A 22,074-nucleotide genomic window follows, 5' to 3' on the forward strand; every position below is an offset into this window, starting at 1 on the left:
CGATTGCAAGTAGTCTATAACCGTTTTCGAAATTCCTGGGTGTTATTATGTTTTCGTTTTTTTTTCGTTTATGTTTTTGTTAGAACAAGTAAAGTCACTGCTTTTATAAGTTAATGATGTGGTTTTGTTAAGCGGCGGAATTTTTCAAGTGTTGGTGGCTTTAAAGTGTTTGTTTGTGTTGCTGCGCTTTTCATTTCATGTTCTGTTGGAATTCATGTTTTTGAGTAACGTTTGTTATCCATCAGTCGTCTTAACGTTTCTTTCAATCACCATCCTTCTGACCTTTCTTAAATGCAACGTTTTCGTTTTCTTTCGAGTGTGATTGCTTTACGACTCAATGCTTCTTTAAGCATGCACATTCGGGGCTGGTGGGCACCAGCAGGAGTCGCCCTGAGGCGGTCCGGTTGTAATCGGAGCATGTGCGCAGTTTGGATGCTAAATGGAGTATGTATTCTATGGCCGTTTTGCTAATCGACGAACACTAATGCTTACGCGGATGTCGGTTTCCATCGTAGCATAGCCTTTTATAGCGTTGTGGTCTTTACAGCAGTGAATTACATTCGGGGTGATGCGCAATTTTGGCTCACATCAGAAATATGTTGATCTTCGTTTTTCGTAGGTGTTTATCAGGAGAGCTTCTATGCTAATTTTTCAACTAAGGAACGGAAATTTGGGAGAGAAGTGACTCACGAAGGGGTAAAGACTAATTGACTTCTCCTCTTCGTTCTCTTCGTTCTAAGTGGTTGTTTTCGAATTAGCTTGGAAAGGTTGCGGACGAAACCTCCATGCTTTTTCTAGTCTTTTCTTCTGAACGATTGTCTGATTCCATATGTTATTTCAGACATCAGGGGCGAAGAGAGTCCGTACTTTTTTAAAAGTGATAGCTTTACCCTCTTGGCCCCAAATTTCTGTAAAAGTTTAAAAAACTGCTCTCAAACTAAACTTTTTAGCTAGCTAACTACTAATAACTGCTTTTAGCCATATAGGGTTGTTTCAGGTCGTGAAAGTAACTTCAGCGTCTACTTTTCCGCATTCTTAGATCTAAAAAATGTTCAAATTGTTGAGGTTATTTGTTCTACGACTTCTTTTGTATTTGTGGGATGAATGATTCAATTTTGGCAAGATGATTAGAAAATGAGAAGGCTGAATCAGCTGAAGACTCAGCAGTTTTGCCATCGTTGCTTTTCATATACTTTTGGTCCGCGCCTATGTATTATTGTAATATTTTTCCAAAAATCCTCGCTGCATCTTGATTTATTTTCCGTAAAACTTTGCAGCAATTTGAGTTCTTGTTTAGAATTCAATTTTTAGCAATAATTTGTGATTTATTATTCATATTACAGACACAGGAATTTTTTTCATACCGGCTATCCAGCGTTTGAAATTACTAAGTTACCATCAGCATGACTGTATTGTTGACGTGTGAGAGTTTCACGTAATCCCGTTGCACTGTAGTGGTTTCCATGAATATTCGACTATATTATATTAAGGTTGTTCTTTTTTTTCCAGTAGTTTTTGCCACAGTACAATTGTAATTCGACACAAAGGACGTGGGGATCAGAACCACTTCTTTTCCTCTCATCCGGCCTACAACGATTAGCATGCAGTAGTTGTAAGAAGCTGAGAGAAGTGTTTGCGCGCTCGAGAAAAAAGGTATCAGTTCGCCATGAGTCGCTCAGGGTCTGTTTGCTATCCGTTCTGGTTTTGTAGAATTTGTAGCGTGGTGCCGTGTAGTTACGTAGTCCTATACTGTTGTTCTCTAGGGTCTTTCTTCCAGGCGACAAAGATTTACTGCAACGTTTTCCCTACGACGATTTTTCTTCTCTCGCTCAAACTAGATTAGTGTTCGAAACTATTCATTTCTTCCTTTTTTTGCAGCGTTTCATGCCTTTTGTTTTTTTTTTTCCGCGGACAAAATGAAATACTGTAATTGTGGGCGTGAAATGGACGAAGTCATCAAAGTGATGCTGTGGTTCCAAAGGTGCATTCCAGTTCCTAGTGGGTTTTGACACAGCACATATTTTGTATGTTATTTCATTATGTAGCACGTCTGAACGTAAAGTCAAAACTCCGTCTTATTCTAGATTTCGTTCTCGAAAAGGTTTCTTTCATCTGCTTCTGTGGATAGGAAAAATTAGTTGGGAAAAATGATTATTTACTACTTTGGAATAATCCCTTCTTGAGAAATTGTGATGATTTTGAAAGTCGACTGTCGTGTGTTGGCTTTCTGTATATTGAATAAATTCAAAAGGAAATTGACACTAGCGAAGCATGGTAGTATTCTTTTAAGTAGGAAGGAGGGAACGAAGTTACCGCTTCTGGTCTTTGAAAAATATTCCGTTTGATTCCCAGACTGACGCCTTCATCTGCCAGCATTCCCCTCTTCTGACCAATGCATAGGAAATATCGTAATTCGTCTCATGTACAGAGCTCACTTCCATTTTCACTTCAATACTCGGTTTTTCGTCGAATTCGTGTGTTCAAATTTAACAGATGGTTTTGGACAAACGAAAGAAAAAAATAGTCCCCATGAATAATATTTTCGTCGCGGCATAGCATCTTCAAGAATGCATCGCCAAGGCCGTTTCATTTTTTTTTTCGTAGATGTGAATGATTTATTGGTGAATAGCGTGATTTTTCTCTCTCTCCCTCTCTGAAAAGCTGCGTTTTCGATTATTTTTTGTCGTGTCCAGTACTACATTTTGTCGTCGCATTTATTTCGTTCCACAATTTTCTCGCTGTTAACAATCGCGTGTTCGTTTGCTATTCCAAGACTGTATATCTCGACAAGTTCTTCGTCGGGTCGCTCCTAATTGTGTCGTGATGGTCATGATGTAGTGTTTTTTTCTTTTTGCGCGCATCAGAAGTGCCGCCGTGTGAGTAATCATACAATGTTTTTCTTACAGTAACGAATGCTGTTCGCAGTGACGCTGGAGTTACAATTGACCTCATCGCGAGCACATTGATAAAGAAAGAAGCAATCCGGACTAGTAAAAATGAGGTTAGAGGACAGAGACTGTGATATGCGCGCAAGCATGGCGTCAACGAATGACACGAAGAAACTGTCAAGCGCAAAACAGGAGAAGGCCATTATGCACGACTTCGAAATGCATGTCAAAGGTGAGTATTATTAATTTATAATGTGATTCATTTTTAATTCTCCTTGGACGATCCCGATTATTTGTGATTTTATACAGTAGAAATGTGACAATTCGAAGAGTTTGCAGACAAAACAAATGGAGTGAAAGCGAAAAAAAGCAACAGACGTCCTAGTTTTGTGTAATTTACGTTTTTTGAGTGATGAAGTAAATTGGCGAGCGGGAATTTACTGCTGCTGCACAACAATATCTGAGTGGTTTTGATTGATGAGTTCAAGAAGTGAGAGGATGTACTTCCTGTTACTTCAGTCAATAACACAAAATGTGATATAAGAGCTAGAATTTTGCAATGATTTTAAAGCCCAAGTCGAGAACGATTTTAAAGACTCGGCTTTCGAGGATACAGCGAATCTGATCAATAAATATCCACTGGATGAAACTGTCCCCTATCAGATAGAAACAGAATTGTAGAAAATCCCATCTTCATTGTAGAAAATCCCATTTTTTTGAGTGAATAATTTCAATGTAGCCTTGAATGTAGTATACGGTAGAATAAACCTCTTCGATCATTTGATCCCGAGTCTAGAACGCATTACGTATGATCTTGCTGCAGCTCCGAGTAGCTCACAATTTGAGGCTAAATTTAAAAAATAAAAAAATTCGGTGCTCTGTAAATCCATTGCTGAACCAGGAGGTTTATTAGAAAAAATGAATGCAAATGTATGAATAGTTTCAAAAATTCAAATCAGATTAATCACTCACAATCTACTATTACTAGTCTGCCTTTTTTCAAAAAAATTTCTCTTCTTTTTGTTTTGAAAGTTAATCTGAAGCTATTCTCAATCTTTAGTTTTCATTGTTTTGCAAGAATATCCCCTTTTTTTTACCAAGAGTGCGTCTTTGAATTTGAAGCCTGCAAATTTTTCTTTGCATTATAAATAAGAGGAATTTGGATGAGGGCAAGCTAAAGTCGGATGAACTAATTTGATGCAAGAAGCGAAAGTGCGTGGAGATTCTCAGGGGAATCACGCAAAGTTGAGGTATTCAAAGGGAAAAAGGAGTGGAGCGATTACAACGATGGAATTTCTAGTTTCTTCCGGTTCATATACATGCAGCATATGATTTCTATGTTGTTCTGTCGTTGATAGAAAACATTTTCCATTCATTCCTAGTATGCGGGGAATTCTAATGGTGTTATTATGATGGCTATTAGTCGTGGGAAATCCCAAAGACTCAAAGATTGGAAAATTTGCCTATTCATAATGTTTTGTAAAGTTTGACGCTGATAACGATTCCAACATTGGGGAATGTTTGAACAGCGCTCATTCTGCAGAATCAAGGTTGAAAACAACAAAATAGCGCAAAGTGTCCGACTAACTGTTTGAACTTAACGGCGAATTCCAGGTGGAAGTTTATATTTATAACCAGCAGTTAAATTCTTTTTCTGGATCCATTCGAACGACTTTGACTTCGTTTGAGCCTTTTTTTCGTTGAAATCTCGTAGAAACACTTGTTAAGTGCATGTGTGTGTGTGTTTTTCGTTGGATCAAATTGTTGTGATCGCTGTGCCCACAGCTCAACCTTCGATTCGATTACTGTTTGATTCGCAGCAGAGGGCCAGAGAACAGTAAGGGCAAAGCTATTGAATTTCGTCTCACCGTGAAGCTCTCTTGATCTATAAACATGTTTATATGATATTATTGCGGGTGTCAGTCGGTGATCATGCGGCAGACGCAAAGGAAGCGACTGGTCGACTTGTGACATGCGAAGAAATTCGTTATGATCAGCTAGAGGAGTATAATTCATGAGATGGCTGCTAGAAAATAGCGAGCGAGCGGTGCGTTTGCACTTTTCGCAAATTGCATTGCACCGAAAAGGATTATCAACTGCTAGTGGATCTATTATGTCCAGATTGCAAAGAGGCTGTTAGAAATTTCCTCATATTTAAATCTTGGATATTTTGTCATCTAACCAAAAATAGAGAAGAATTCGGAATCGGAGAATATAGTTTATTTCATTTTATTTTATATTTTATAATGTCCAACTTTCCAAACCCTTTCAGCAAAAAGAGAAAAAAAATCACTTCAGAAATATTTTTATTCATTAAATTCTACGTATTACGAGATTTACGTTCATATGCACTTTGGCGGTGACATTTTGGTGGCAAATATTGCTTCACGCCGTTTTTGTTTTGTCATATTGTTTTTAATTTTTGAAAAAAGTTGAAGAGAATTCCCTTTAAAATCTAACATACGTCCTCCATAATTATTGAAATTAAAAATTGGAATCCTCTTTCTTTTATAGATTTTCAATGCCTCTGTTCTAGGACTGAAATAGAGAGAACTTTGTGCAATTAAAGGGGAAAAATTGTATAATTTATTATTTATATTATCAACATATTGATCCATACTATACTACTTCGTTGACTTGATAATGTCACGTAAGTCAGAAACTGGAAATAAGAATGTTTGTTCAAGCCTTCACATCGATTCGGCATGTAGTGCTTTGAAAAAAATATCACACGTTTGGCTCATGAAGTCCTCTATAATTCATGGTTGCGGCGATAAAATTATTTGCAAAACATTGAAAGGTTGAATATGGCGGCACAATGATCGACTGCGTTCTGCAAACGTGCGTTCCAGTTTCGTTTGAATTGGAGGAACGTTAGTTTTTTTTTCACCTGCTGTCAATTACAATTTCTTTCCGTCTTTCTTAGAAAAGTTCTTTGTTTGGACGGAGTGTTCTGTGCTTGAATCTGGAGCTACCAACATCGCATGAGAAACGTTTTTTTTCTCCTTTTTTCCTTTTCCAACTCATAATTTGAGACGAATGATGCAGTCAAATTTCTGCGGGTCATTCTGTTTTTAAATTTAAAGACCTGCTTAAATTTAACATAATGGCTAAATCAAGCTAAAGTGTGAGAAGGTGCAGAAGTTGGGTCAAGCGAATTTGTGGGAGAAACGGTAGCAAATTGTCCGCTATTTTTTCTGGGTGGATCGGAACTCCGATATCACTTCCACTTCTTTTTTTTTAACCTGAATTCCTGCATACGGTTCCACTTTCACCCATTTTCTGTTCGTGGCGACTGTCTACGGTTCGATACGGCTGAAAAACTGGTGTTTGTACAGGTTTCAGTGCCACTACACCTAGAAACGAGTGATTATTTTAAAAGTTAGGAGTCGAGCCGAGAAAAAAAATCCGGAGAGTATTCCCTGAGAGTTTAGGAAGAATTTGTTTCTAAACGGTGAAAGGGGAAAGTCGGATGAGTTGTGTCACTTGTCTGCGGCTTTGTGGTTTTTTTCTCTTCTTGAAATCCCTTCGAATCGATATGTGAGTTAATCCGAGCGTGTTCAACGGGGTGAAAAAGCTTTTTGTTGATTTGCAACTAAATTATGAGCAAGACACACTTGTAAAGTAGAGAGTGTAAGTGTAAGGCAGATAGGCGGCGCAATTGTGATGTAATGTATTGCGCGCTCACATACACAGACACACACAGCCAGACACTCTCGTCCTCGTGCTACTTAGGCTAAGGCGGGAAAGCACCATTAATCGTCTAATTATTTTAAAGTGTTTACTCTGTACTCAACTGTGAAAATACGTGCTACAGTTATTCACCTCACTGATTGATCCTTGAGTTGAATCGCCTATTGATCGGCGATGAGCCTCAAATTGCCGTTATGTGCATCGCTGACGCTAGATCAGCAACTTATTCATATTCAAGGTACGATTAAGTGTTCGAAGTTTTTCGACAATTTTTTTTGGAATAATTTCTTAGAATTTTCTTCTTTTACAATTTGATAGTGTAGCCATTGTCTTTGATTTGTTCTCTTCCGTACGATCCTCTGTCTCTGTAACAGCTGAGAGAGAGCGTGCTTTTGTTTGATGGAAGTTTATGACGTCGCTGTAGATTGAGATCGAGATTTCTCGATCAGTAAATGAAAGAGATCAATCATTTTTTGAAGATCTTTTCTGACATAATCGAATTGGCCTATTTGATTTGACGCAATTTTGAGTCTATTCAGAAAGTACATGGATGCAATCCACATTTTCGGGAGCTTTCCATGATTTCACATTTTCTTGCAATGAAAAAGTTCATTGCAAGAAAGCTTAAAGTGGTTCGAAGTGGGCTTTTTGCTGTTATCACATACATAATTTATACCTCCATATAGTGAGGTTCGGAAGGAGGCTCCATTACAGGGCAGCAGACCTTGGGTACACACACAAAAAAAAACTGTTATTCTTGGCAATTGCACTTGCGTGACCACCGGAGCAGCTGTAGTTCCTGCTCGAGGATTTTTCCCGGTTTTCGTTTCTACCTCAGCGGTCAACACGATCTGGTAAAGAACAGATGATCACCGCAGTTGGAGGTGGAGGTTTGTATAGCGTTGAAGAGTCCACCTGAACTTTGTCTTGGGACAAATGAGACCAAAATTTGATAAAATACTAGAAAAGGGTAAATTCAGCGTTAAAAGATTGCAAGATGTGTTTTATAATGGGCTATAGGAAAATTGCTTTGATCCTGACCCTCTGGAATTCTTGGAAGCCCACCTATGTTTGTTTGTTCCTGAAGATTTCCCTTAATCTGGAGATTTTCAAGAAAATACACTATATATACATCGTGCAAATCTGGTAGTTAAAGAAAGAAACAAATTTTGTTTGGAATTTTGAGGCGATATTCCTCGTCGTTTCGTCAAAATGTTGCATTTCTCTATTTTACCAAGAAGCTCCATAATTATGTGCGATTCCTCAAGGGAGTCTTTCTTTGCTCCACACATACAAATCGTTCACATGATGAATCGACATCCAGAAGCTCTGTCCATTCCATAGCTACTAGCATACTTTGTTTGTTTGCGATGTTTCCTTAACCGGATTTGATCCTGAATCATTTTCTGCAACGGTTCCCGACGGTTACCTAATCATCCGCATTTGTTCGCAGTATTCAGTTTAATTTCTGAAACGAGGCGTTTTTTTCTGTTGTTGTGAGTTTTATTTTATGCTGAGTCGTTCGGCAAACTTGAAACAAGCACTGCTTCGTATTTTTAAAAAAAAGTATTGGAATCGATATGTTTCAAGCTTAAAGTACTCTCATTAAATGAATCTTAGTGTTTTTGAAGGGCATATCTTTGCTGTAGTAGGTCTTGAAATGACTGGATTGGTCTGCTGTTAATTTATTTCTGGAGGATATGGTTACCTAAATCTGGTCAGCTTATGGGTAATGCTCTGGCATAATCCGCCACTGTCTTAGTCGGGATTCTGTGCTACTGAGATATGTCCTTGAAGGAAGAAATGAGTTCATTGGAGAAATTGGATTGGAGTCGGAGAGAAATTACTTTTTTTACGGCTACTGGTCTTTTACTGGACTTTTGTTTTAGCATCATCAGTTTTGATTGTTACAAATTTCTAGAATTAATTAAGTACAGTCATTACATAAAATATGAATAATATGAAATGTTGAAGTGTAGAGAATTAGTATAGGGGGGGGGGGGGGTATTCTAATCTGCCTTTGCATCTCTGCTCTTTTTCCCCCATCATGATTTCCATCGTTGATGACGTTGCAGTTCTCCATCTGACAATTTCTATTAACGTTACTGACTGGATTTTGTACGCTTACATTTGTGGCGGCTGATATTTTTATTGTGAAAAAAAGTCCACAGTTTACGTGGCATTTTATGATTTTCATAGGCTTTAAAGGACAGACAGCAGGTGTAGCTGTGCGCTTTTTTTCTGGAGTTGTAGTGAAATAAGGAACAGATTGCCGAAGATTTCATTGTTGTCGTTTTTTTTTGTAGTGGCGAGTTTCTTTTTCTGAACGCTGACGAAGCGTATTTCGTGCGGAAACACGAACAGACCGATTCGATTTCGTTTTCGTCAGATTCGTCATTTGCATATGTTGTGGTGTGATTGATTTTGGATTTCCCTGAAAATCCGGAACGTAAGCTGGTCACTGGACTGATTTTACGAAGTGGAATTAAAATGCAAGTAAAATGTCCAGGTTAAGGAACATATAGAGAATATCGAAAAGTTTAATGTTGACGAAATTCTTTTTTTATTCTACTTTTTTTTCTTAAACAGCATCTTAGCGATCTCATAATCTAAGAAAGTTTATTGTCTAAGTAAAATCTGAGTTAATTTTCCATGAAGGTTCAATAAGATCACTGGTAACTTTGAACCTTGTTTATGAACTGTGAAATTGTTTATATGGCGTCCCAGTGGTCGACGCTGAGCATAAAATTAGTAAGTATAAATTTTTCGATCTAATTATTTCCTACACTTTGGCGGGAAATTTCTCGAATTCCCATTATTTTTAGATATCTATAATGGGAAATTTCTTTAGAACTACGAAAATGTGATCTTTTTTTTTGAAAACAGATATTGTTTACATATGATAGTTTAGCTTGGAATGCTCATCTATTGTCTTTAGGTTCCTGGTTTGGTTAACGAAGGTTATTTTCCTACACAAATAACCGTATAGTCGTTGCACTTAAGCTATAGATGATTTAAAGTGCTTTGACTGTGGTTAGGATTCCTAAAAGTATTTGAGAGATCCATTGCGTTATTGTAGAAGAGGATGAGAGCAAGTTTTTGCATCCACTTTTTCAAAATCTTAATTGCCCGTCTCTTTCCCACATGCTTTTCTGAGGTTGGAGCGTGCTTTTTTTGTTGAGGATATTTGCACTTTTGACCGGTGCGCCCCATTTTGCACTATGGAATTTAATGGTGGATCCAGTAAAAACGCTGCAAAAAGTTCCCCTAATCGTCACTCGTTTCACCTTGCACGCCTAGTTGTTCTCCGAAAAATTGCATCTAACGGACTGTCACGGATCTGTAACACGTGTTAGTAATTGATATTTATGAAACAATTCTGTCGGCGATGGCTGTGATGCGGCTGTTCGTGGTAGTAGATACTTTAATGAGTGATCGGAGATTTGCTTAATGGTGGACATCGACGTACACACACGCGCCGCCCGAATGACCATCGCCCAGGCAGGCGGCTGTCGGCCCGATTGGTGGTCGAGAATTGCCCCGCAGCGTAGGTAGTAGTATCCTTGAGGGGTCAGGTGTGTGTGTGCCGTACGGAATCGATCTCATGCTATTGGACAACTGGCGGATGTCCGGGTATCTATGGCTTCGTTTGTGTAAGACATAGATACGTTTTAGTAGTAGCGTGGGAACGTCCGTCCGGAGAAGATATGGAACCTCTCGACTAGGTGGAGATGTTTTCCACGATGTATCTAGAATGTCGTAACCATGGTGAACATTACGAGCACTATACGGTATCAAGTGTACGGTACGTGTATCTCGTAGTTGCTTGGAAAGTAAACCGGTTCCTGCTGCATGCGGGAATTTTGATTGCATAGTCAGAGCAGTTTTTCTCAAACGAACGTTCTAAGCAAATTATGTAGTTTGCAATGGCGCCACCTAAAGAAGTGACACCTAGGAATTTCACGTATGTATATTTGGCTAATATGGGGGAAATCATAGGTAGAAGAAACTATTTTCACCACTGCACAAAAAACTGGGGTTAACATGCCGCCCTTTAATCGTTTTAAAATGTTGACTTAATTTGTTTAAAATTCTGAATTATTCCTGTAGAAGTAATGGAATCATGAATTATTTAGTATTGGTTTGGTTATATTTATTTTTACTGTAAGAAGTGTTGGAAGTTATTTTGGTTAATGTTTGACCAATGATCTAATGTTGCAATGCAATGGTAACCGGTTACTGTAACTAAGACATATGATTAAGTTTTTTGCAATGTTAACTGTTAGAAAACCGATTTTTTTGGAACCTCTTTTCCAAAATGTCCTTTTTTTGGTTCATAACTATGTGACATTTGTTCCACTGGCTTTTTTTTTGCTTGAAGAAATTTTGATTGATGTGAACAAGAAGAAAATAGTGCGAAAATAGTTTTCATGAAGAGTTCACATCTTGCAACTACCTTTTTCTGGATGTAGAAGAAAAGTCGTCCTACCTAGTTTCTCCAAAGCATACCAGTACTGTAATCTTTCGTGTACTTTACCCGTTAGAAGATCTGCTACAGGTAACCGGTTACCGTAACCAAAGCAAAGCCTGTTAAAATTATTTATGTTGTTGTGGTTAAAATTCAATGAAAAGAGGGTTGAAAAGAATTTTAAGTTTGTGGAGAGTATGTTTTCCGCCTTTTTGAATTTCTATCTCTCCCTAATCTTAGGATTGGATTGTGTCCTTTTCCAGCGATAAGTTGTGACGTTTTCTACACACAGGAATTACGAGCACCGATTTAATCCATTTAGATCGAGCGTAGCGCCAGGAATTTAACCGGAAAAAAAGTGTCAGTTTCGTTCTACTGCAGTTGTTTTTACATTCTTCCTATATTGTGCGAGCTCCGCCTGCATTCTCGGCAGCAGAGTCCGTTGCAGTCGCTTATAGTGCAAACGATTCAGGGACAGAGGTTGAAAGTCAGATGTGACCTTGAAGATTTTATCTGTCAGCGGTGTTTTCGTTCAGTTTTCGGATGTGCAAGTTAAGGGAAGATAAATGTGCTGTTTAGTGAAAAGAAATTGGTGTGAACAGGGATAGATTTATTACGAACACCTGGATATTTCGTGCACGGGACAAATCCCTGCTTATTCTATTCTTTTTGCTGTATTTTTTGTATTCATCCTCGCCTTCATTGTTTTGCCACGCCGCAGAGCATAACAAATAAATATTTTCTACTTTCTTATGCATTTTTAACGGCAAAGTATTCAGTAGAAGTATTCTGTTCAGTAAAATCAGCTCCAACCGTTTCATTCAAATTAGCCATCTTAACAAAACTATCGGACTTATAAAAATACCCTCAAGACCGGTAAAACTGTACTGTTCCAAAGTTTCGTTATTTTTCACTAGAGAGGCGAGAATTCGCACCTTTGCTTTAGTACTCTTCCACCTCACCCTAGGGACTTATCACGTTCTCACGAAAGTTTTTAAATGTAAGTATATAGATTGCATACATCGGCTCAACAGATGACTCAGTGCTATTTTTGAAAGCACTACTCAATTTTTGCTTAAAATTTCTATTTTTCCGTAGATTTTTCTAAGCAGATAGCGCAGTGTTTGCTGCCCAAGAAGTCCACAAAGTTGATCGTGCTTGAAGATCAGAGCTGAAAACTAACGGTTCAAGTTCATCAGAGATGTAGTCAGTTCGTTGAAAATGCTCTCATCATCGTCATCCACAGTCAAAAAATTTAAAAAAAAAATCAACTCAAAAGTCAATCAGAAATTAAAATCTAAAAATTGTCACTAATAAAACAGGGCACCAATTATTTGATATATCCGGTTTTGGAGTGGGAATAGTGGAGCAGATAGTTTTCGGTTTTCCATATAACTATGTAAAATATTCCTATATTACTTCTTCTACTATATAACAATAGAATAATCCTAACTATGTGACACAGTGAGGAGAAACTTAAGATTAAGACACTATGATCAATGAAAGTTATTTGAAATCTTGAGAAATTCCCTACTTTCAGAGATTCGTGCCCAGTTAAACGAACAGATTCGATGTATAGGCGAGCGGACAGAGACGCAGATAGCGGTTCTTCAGGTGAGTGTATCAGTATTGATTACTTAGACTTTTCAATCAATACACCTCTTTTTTTAATAGTCATCTATATGGTTCTGTTCTTTTCAATAATGGAATTGTATCCTTTTTTGGTCCCTTGTATCTACCACATTTTTTTTCTATGAATAATATTAAAATTTTGGTATGGGTTTCTTTTTATACGATTTCTTTGGTGCTGTTATAATTTGGTTGTACAACCATAATCTGTTTTTTTTTTCATTTTCAGGAAGTGGACGATTTCTTTCGAAAGCGTGGCGAGGCCGAAGCAGAGTATTCGCGACAGTTGGAAAAACTAGCAAAAGGCATTATGCAACGTCATAAAGCTGAAAAGAACAGGTTGGTTTGAGAGAGAATACGTTCTATCACAAGATTCATGAAAAGTACAGCAGTTATCACAACGGGAACGTGAATGACGCATCGGATAGTTCCCGTGGGAATATGTTTCCTCGTTTTTCATTCCTTCCTGCTCGGATTTTCTATACGTCAGTTGTTCTTTTTCTAATTTCCTGATCTTTGGTGATACCTTATTTTAAAATGAGAAAGGTTTTTTGATGTTTGATGGGAAATTCCTGGACGTTGCACTGGATTTACTTCATCTTAGGTTTTGAGAATGCCCTTACATCCTGGCTTAGCTCATCTGTAAATGGATAATGTTTTTCTGTGGTTGTTGGTGGTTAGCAGTTGGGGTCTTCTGGAAAGATTCTGCGTTGATTATTTGCGACAGAAGTTTCTCTTTTTGTTGATTTTGTAACTATTTACAAGATTTCTTCTGTATGCGGACATATGTTGAGCGTTCGATCTCATTTATGTCCTAGATTCGACTTCCGCTAAAAAAACATACATTGGTCGGTGGTCTATAAAGTGTCATGTCGTACGGGATGCGAATTCCGGATTTTAAGTGATTTATGACAGCCGCAGATGCATTTATGGCTGGAATAAATCCAGACACAAGGATTACGGCTTTTGCTTGAGATGGTAAATGGGTATTGTGTGGGAAAAACAGCAGAACTACTCTTCTAACAATATCCGGTACGCAAACGTTCAAAAATTTCGGTTGCATCATCTTTTCTATGAAAAACTATGAACTCGCGTTCATATCTAAATCCCAAGAAACTGTTGATTTTGTCCAGGCTGATTTATCTAACTTTCCAATTTATTTATTATTGATTGGCCCTTATCCACTGATCTATCTAATTTATTGATAAATCAAGGTGTAAAACGGTCGTTGACTGAGAAAAATTTTCGTAGTGAGTGTTTTCCTCATTGTTTACTAGTGGTGATGAGGATTCTTTTCTAAGCTAATAGTACATCTATAAACAAGAGCTTGATAACCGTAAAACGTTTACAGTATGACCATCGAAAGTACGATTTTTTTCTGGTAATCTGATCAAATTTCACTCGAATGCATTCAATTGTAAGCGAATTATGGGGAAATGAGGGATAGGGGGGAGGGGGAGCATCGTATCCTTTCTCTCCCTTTCTCTTTTTTTTTTCGAGAATAGGTCCAATTAGTGAATAGTATAGGAGCTTCTGTTTGAACAACACGATCCTACTGTCATCGAAAATGTACGAGACTCGATCGTAGATCTCGAATACGGATACGGTAGACGAGTATCCATATGCACAAGTTCTATTTTCCACGATTTTTCTAAATCGTTAACAAATCGTTTGCTTGTCTGGAGCTTTCATTGATGTGGCCTTTATGTGGTAAAGGGATTGTTTTCTTACTCCAATACAACTTGTTCTGTCTATTTTTCTATTTAAATATTTAAATATTTAATTAGGAACAAGAGACGAAACATAACTTATTCTGACCCTCACAATCAGCAGCATGTACGTAGCATCTTTCAGTTTTTTTTTTGTTTGGCTGACCAGAATTTGGGGAAAAAAATGGACGTGATTCTTGATATTTGTGTTAGGGATAGTCATTTGTATAGTTCCACTAATATTTTTATGATTGTGGCTTACCATTGTTGCTCCTATCGATAGTTGTTCCAAAAAAAAACTGCTGATACGGGCACTGTCTTCAGAAAGTACTGCGACATCACCGAAAGGCAAAGAAAGGCTGTTTCCTTGCGGAATTCCTAAGAAATAAGAATAAATGTCTAAAATTCAGAAATACGAGGAAAAGTGATATAAAATTTAATAAGGGTTTGTGCAAAAGTAAGTTTTTTTTTTGAATAGCGTCATCCCAACAAATCAGGTGAGATCGAATTTTAAGCAATTCTTAAGGAACACTTTTAGAGAATCGCTAGAAATTATGTTTCACTTTCTTTGTTTGTTGGATGACGCGATTAAAGGACAGATCGAGAATTAGGTTAGTAACGTTCTCCCAGAGAGTTGTAAATATATTTATTCTAGCGTAGCTAAGTTTTCTGATTGATATTGCAGACGAATAATTTGTTTAAGACCTGTATATGGATTTTTTTAAATGAATTAGGACGATTTATGAAGTGTACTGTGTACTCTGGACGCACAAACGATCCTCGGTTTCCCAATCCTTGGAAATAGTATGGAAGAGGGAGGGGGTTTGTGTTACTTCGTTGTACAACCTCGTACTAGTACCCTTTCGTGTTTTCAAGTGACATTTCAGTTGAACCTTATGTTGACAAATCTAATTATGGACGAAGTACATTACAGTAAACTCGCCCTTGCTACTTTAAACGGACACATTTGATCCTATTTTGAATATGATCGTATGTCCCTGTTTTCATCCCTGAGAATTCTAGCGGTAACGTTAGTTAAGTGTACGTGGATCAGCCTACGACAGGTTGTAGAAATCTGTGAAAACGTCATATATGTGTTCAGTAACTGCTACAGTAATCCTGCCAAAAAAAATCCTCGTCGGAGAAATGTACGTTGGAAATGCAGTTCGTTTTTTTTTAATGATGAAAACCCGTCATTTAAAGTGCATGAATGCTGATCGGGTTGTGTACCAAAGTGCTAGAATTGACGCTCACATGCATTGTTTTTACGGAAGGAGAAAGCTTGAACGATGTTCACGAATAGATCGGAGTGGAAAATGACGGAAGCTCGGCATCATGCACTGGATCAATGTTTTCTTATTTTGCCAACAAGGTTTTCTTTTTTGGAACTTTATGTATGACTCGATGTTTTGACAACTTTGTCCTTGTGAAAGGCCTGAAATAAAAACAAAAGATTTCGGGAGTAGTTTTTTGACGTGAAATTGTGCATTTGCATGTTTAGGGATGTAGGCTTATGTTTTTTTTTTCTTTCTCAAAATTTTTTCCCAAATTTCCAGATTTTCTCAAAAACAATGTAAAAATTTATTTTTTTACTGAACTGGCTAGTGCAGTTAATAGTTAATAAGGAATGCACTACTTTTTTTTGCAACGAACCAGTCAACGAAAAAAACGACATCGATGTCAAATACCATAAATCTATCAAAACGTGGAATCCTCTTTGCAAACCTGTCATCCTCGATGAGGATGAGCTTGACTGATATGTGGGACACAGTACGCCAGCCACATTTTTTCTTCTTTGCACTAAACTGACTAGTGCATCGTAAAAGGCAAGCCGAACGTTTATTCCATGACAACAAATGCGAGATTTGAAGGTCGTGAACTAGAAATGTTGGTAATCGATGGAAACCTAACCTTTCCTGAACATTTAGTGGCACTTATTGTAATTAGGAAGATATATCTGCAAAATTTAGTTTTTGTTCAGGAACTGTCTCAAAGAAGATATAATTAAACATAAAACATAACGATGAACACATATCATTGAAGTAGTGTGCCGTTAAAGGCATCACCCCACGAATCTGAGATGGTACGCATTTCAGGTGGAGTATTCGTATACGGGATAGTAGATTATTGAGAGGGTGGTGATTCCGTCTATTTCTTCCTAGTTGCCGTAAAAAAAATTCCCCGGAAGATGCGGCACGTGCACAAGGCTGGCGCGCTCCAGTCGAACACCTTGTAGAAAATAGTGCGCCAGAACGCCCGAAGCCGTACCTTCGGGGAGTTTTTTTACGGCAACTAGGAAGAAATGGACGGAATCACACCACTCTCCATAATTCACGATCCCGTATACGAATACTCCACTTGAAATCTGCACCACCTCAGATTCGTGGGTGATGCCTTTAACTAAGAGCTAACGTTTCGCTGTTATCGCTTTCGTCAGAGCTTTATTTGCTGAAATTTGGTATGCTCAAGCAAATCAATCATAACCACACATTGAATTATCCCAAGATTCAGCGACAGTCGAACATACGCACTATCCGCTCATTTTTTGTATTATCTAACCAGAGATGTAAGAGTTAGGCAGCAAAATTTAGGAAAGAGGTGAAAAAGTGCTTATCACTCTCTGCGCTTATCAATCGAATCGAAGTATTTTGGACATCGACCTAGTGTTAAATAAAAAAAAATCAGTATCGCCAAGAAGTGGTGATAGAATGTGAAAATGAAGTGATATCCCACATGGCTGATACAATGTGTTTTATTTTGAAATAAGCGAATAAATGTAAGCTTTATAAGGAAAAAATGCATTGTACAAAGTTTTCTGAGGAACGTTGCAATGTAGTGTGCCCAAGAATTTTTTTTGGGAACGTAATACTTAATACAATTGCTGTGATCATGGCCACATACTTACTCAGGTCCATCCATCGTTCCCTGTTTGAGAAGAGAGATCGACAAGCAGGATAGAAATCGTATTGGGGAGAATTTCATCTTGTTGGACTCTTAAAGATCACATCTTCATTTGGAAGAAACAATTTTTTATTCTTGGTAACGCTTGTATACAGAAGAAAATCCACTCACAAGCACTCGTATCAATATTTTCTTCTTCTCATTTTTTCTAGTTCTCCTATTTTTCATCAGAAATTAGTGTGTGCATCCAGAATGTACAAATTCTTCTCAGGTGACGAGTTTTTACTATTATATTATATATTCTTGTTATTATTACATTATAAATTATATTATTATATATTCTTGGCGAGGAGTTACCAAATAAAGAACGTTGAGAATGCGTTGCATTTTAAGCTCCTTGGATCTGAGCGTTGATTAACGTAGAATTCCGGATACGCTACTAGTATACCGTATTTTCAAGGGATGCGATTGGGAATGCTAATATTTGCTGCAGCAGAAAAAAAAAAAAGAAAAAACTGTGTTTGCTCGGCATTTTTCGAAAATTTTTGTAGAATTACGTTCTATAGTATTGTGTAAACATTGACGGAAAACGCAAAACCATACCGTTACGAAATGTTTGCTTTTCTGCGATTGTGCTGCTACTTTAAAAAAAGATTCAAATTCTTCTTGTGAAAATTGAAACGACGAAAACCGTTTCTAAATGCACCATATTTTTTTCAAATATCCACTGAAAATAATTGGACATTTGAGACCTATAGAAGTATGGCACTTTATTGCAATAAATATGGGAAATTTTCCGTCGTATTATTTATTTAACTTTTTTTTGTAGTTTTTGGTGAAGTAATGGGCAGTAGAATGCTTGATGAATGACGAATTTTCAGGGCTGAGCCTCTTTGACTCTAATTTTGGATGGTTTTCTTTTTGGGAATTTAAGAGGGATAATTTTTTCCCCCTTCTCTTCTTCGCTGACGTAAAAAAGAAAACTAGTTATTTGGAGAGCTTCGAATCACTACAGTAATCAATCTGACGACAACCGGTAATGTATTCTAGAAGTGCCTTTCCAGAGTATTACCCGAGTTAATGATCCATAGATGTCATTATACTCAGATGTAGTTCATATGTATAGATTTAGGGTAGCTTTTACGTTCTCTTCCAATCGGTAACATGATGGTGATTGTGTTTTGACGTATGCTACGCAGCAGTATGTCATAAACATGGATTAGTGGATTTATCGGCGCTGTTTCCACCGGCAGCGAAATGGCGGTAAGCTCCTCCACAGATGCCTATAAGCGCTGCTCATAAATATCGGACGCGACACACTCGGTGGTTGGTTGTGTTTCTATGGTGAGGATCGGGGGGTTTTGAAGTGGATTTGAAAGAAGAGGTCCTAGAAAGAGAATAGAAAGTCCCAGAAAGCGAATAGAGAAAGAAGAGGTCCTAGAAAGGGAATAGAAAGTACTAGAAAGGTCCTAGAAATTATCATTCGAAAAAAAAAACTATTGAACTTCTATATTGTGTTATTTTTATGTTCGTAACTTCTGCCCAACATTTTATGAAGTTTTGAGTAATTCATACTGACGGTTTATGTCATGTGTCATTGTCTTACACTGGAAAGGAGCCGAATTATCACTGACAAATCTTGACCTTCCAGTGATTCGCTTACGAATTAAATTAATAAGAGGAATATCTGGGGAAGAAGTAAGAATTCCATTCAGAATAAAAAAAATTTTCAAATAGTTTTTGATATCATTGAACCATAACTCTTTTTTTTTTATAAAAATAGGGATGTTTGGAACCTGAGGAAACAAAGTTGCAAAGATACAACAACTGAGTTTGTTCGGGTTCCCTTGTTCCTTGGTGAATTTTTTGGAGTTATCTTTTTTTCTCTCAGGAAAATCAGAAGAATCAGCCGTAAAGGGGTTTTTATAGGCAATTCAACGTCAACGTTATATTTATTTCCCTGTACTTGTCTTCCTACGTTCAAAATTTAGTTCCTGATTCTTCCAGATAAATCAGTTGCAACGTTCACAAAGGGCATTTTCTCTGTTACTACCATAGCCAGGCAGAACAGAAAGAAATGTCCTTCAGTGTCCTTCGTTCACATGCGCATCCGGCGGCAATTTTATAATAAGATTAGATGGGCGGCATGTGTGTTCCCACGATTCTAGATTATCCTCTCAATAAGCGTGTTGCCTTTACGATTCTAACGAAATCGATATATTCAAGGGAACGAAGAGATCTGGCCGGGTTTTCCACGAATTAGAGGACACCACTGGTTGAAAGTTCGTATGGACAAAGGCAATTTCTCATCGTGTCACTGGAGAAGAACATCGCTTAAGTACACTAGGTTCAGAAGTGCGTGCGAAAACAAAGGAGCGTTTTGTTTCAGCCACATTGTGAGGGGATCGAAACGATGTTTTGGTGAATTCGACATTTCTGTGTTCCTGGTTTGGTAGTGTATGTAGTCAACGAGAGATGAGATAATAAGAAAATCCAGTGGATCCCTATTATGGGCTTGCCCTTTGTGAGATACGAACAAATTCGAGGATTTGCTTGCATGTCTATTTTGAATAACTGCCATTGTTAAGGTACGATGCTAGGAACTAGGTAATTTATTCACCCTGTTATCCCGCAAAGAAAGAAGACGTCGGAAGTCTGGTGATGGAAAGGGTATTGGTAGTTTTGGTATTCGATGATTTGAAGAAGTACAGGGATCAGATTTTATGGAATTTTCGGACTTAACTGGCACTTAACTGTGAAGAAAAAGAAAAGGAAAGGAAATAATTTGCATAAAATGGATGATGTTATCGTTAGCGGTCCAGGTCCCCTACAACTAACCATCCTAACCATGCTTACAATCTTGAAAACCGTGTCCCTTATTGTCAGTTACTGTACTTAACATTCCACGAATTCTGGGTGATATTTACTAGTTCTCTTTTTTTCTGTGGCGTTTCAAAGCATTAGGTAAAAAATTTGAAAAAAGAGCATCAAATAGAATACTAAAATATGCCACACCTTTCCGTAGCTAAAAACCAGAATTGAATTGTCTTTAACGGCGTTCTGAAATAGAAAATTAGTAAATTAGAAAATTAGCAGTGTAGTTCCACAAAAGCCACTAGCAAAGGACAAGAAAATCAAGTATTTTTTAATTGATTTTTTTTATTGTGGAAACTATTGGTTGTTGTGGCCATTATTTTTTTGGCCTATTATTTGTACATCATTACCGGCATTCCTTAGTTACATTACATTTTTATTTTTCTGAAATTTCCTATCAGTGGGACAGATTTAGCGCAGTCGGTAAGAGGTTCCGCTGTGTCTGCGCGATCAAGCGATGGTTCGAAACTGTCCCAGGGCCAACCAAGCCTTTCATCCTTCCGGAGTCGATATATTGGTACTTTAGTGGTACGGGAGGATAAGAACACTGACTTGACACATCGTTTTGCCCCGCGAGTCGTTGTATAGGCTGGACACGCGTTCGTAAACCTCAAACGATTCTGAATTGAAGTGATTGTGGTGGCGCATCCCACATGGATTGATTACCTCCAGATACTTAATCTTTTATCCTAACAGGGACGAGTATCAAGCTTCATTTCTTCATCGATTTAGTGAGGACTGATTTAATTTATCGTTTTGTTGGTTGATGGAAAAGCGGAGTTAGCAGCTTCAGACAGGATATTGGATTCTAGTTCCTTGTTTCTGTTGTGATCACTGCTGGACGAGTTCTCGATTGATAGGTTTTGTCACTCATCCTCTGCTGTTTATTTCAGACGTGATAGTTGGACGCAACATGCAGCATGCTCTGCTTGGCAACAACTGGTCGACGATACTAAAAGCGAGGCTCAACAAAGACAGGTAAAATTGTGGATTCTTGGAAAATTCTATTCGTCCTTAGTAGATCGTAACAACCGCATTTAGGCACTCGCCGAATTGTACAGTAAACATATCACAGCGAGTATAAGCTCAAGATGTGAGGATTTGGGCAAGATCAGCAAAAGGGTAAGTTTGATCACTTATTAATGTCGATCGGAGTATTTAATGATCTTAAGGTGCATGATTTTGACCAGTTCATTATTTTCTTTCTTAATTTCAAAGTAAAAATTTGAGGAGAGATTTTTTTGGAGTTTCAGAAATACATTTTATTGAAAAAAAAAAATCTTTTTAGTGCCGGGAAATTGGTGCACTTTCCCACAGCGAAATTAATCGGGTTCTTACAGAATTGCACACGGCAATGAAGACTTACCAGGTATGGGTTTCGGGTGTTTTTTTTTCTATGTATTGTTTCCGCTATTGGTATTTCCTTTGTTTTCCTGAAGAAATATTCCACTTTTTGCTGATTTTTTAAATTAGATGGTTCTTTTTATTCCTTTGTTTTTTTTCACTATGAACTCTCTAGCTCTGCTATTCCGAAATGGCTGCCGTGGAAAGGAAACTAAGAATAGCTGAAGAGGAGAAACGACGATACGAAGAAGCGAATCCGGGAAAGGCAGAAGGAACTCGGAAATATCGTAATTTATGCAAATACTTGAAAAAGGTTAGCATGGTTTTTTTAGATTTTCCTTTTTTTTTAATAAAAAAAAAAGTTCATGCTTCCTGTTCTAGACACATTGTTCGATTTCAATACTACATCGGTTATTCAATACCGTAATTTTCATTTTCAGAGAGAAGATAAATATGAAGCGGTGCATTCGAAATGTACAAAAGCGAGAAACGAGTATCTCATGTGTGTACGAGCAGCAAATGCAGCACTTCACAGGTAGTCAGATTTTATCCTGTTCTTTTAAGTGGT

General features: G+C 37.7%; 1 protein-coding gene across 2 annotated transcripts in view; it reads left to right on the forward strand.

The window, feature by feature from the left end:
* Positions 1-2,996: 2,996 nt before the first annotated feature.
* RB195_020514 (uncharacterized protein) overlaps positions 2,997-22,074 on the forward strand; it is a gene marked incomplete at both ends in the record, with an annotated part of 29,963 nt that continues 10,885 nt past the window's right edge. Inside the window, 8 exons of one of the 2 annotated variants that reach the window (XM_064188848.1) lie at positions 2,997-3,120; positions 12,590-12,663; positions 12,908-13,017; positions 21,056-21,140; positions 21,204-21,284; positions 21,451-21,531; positions 21,682-21,819; positions 21,947-22,041. In XM_064188848.1, the coding sequence (XP_064044729.1) occupies positions 2,997-3,120; positions 12,590-12,663; positions 12,908-13,017; positions 21,056-21,140; positions 21,204-21,284; positions 21,451-21,531; positions 21,682-21,819; positions 21,947-22,041 (788 nt within the window). The remainder of the gene's footprint in view (positions 3,121-12,589; positions 12,664-12,907; positions 13,018-21,055; positions 21,141-21,203; positions 21,285-21,450; positions 21,532-21,681; positions 21,820-21,946; positions 22,042-22,074) is intronic. The other variant, XM_064188850.1, reaches the window with a different exon arrangement.

The sequence above is a fragment of the Necator americanus genome, chromosome II (assembly GCF_031761385.1).
Source record: "Necator americanus strain Aroian chromosome II, whole genome shotgun sequence".
Taxonomy (NCBI): domain Eukaryota; kingdom Metazoa; phylum Nematoda; class Chromadorea; order Rhabditida; family Ancylostomatidae; genus Necator; species Necator americanus.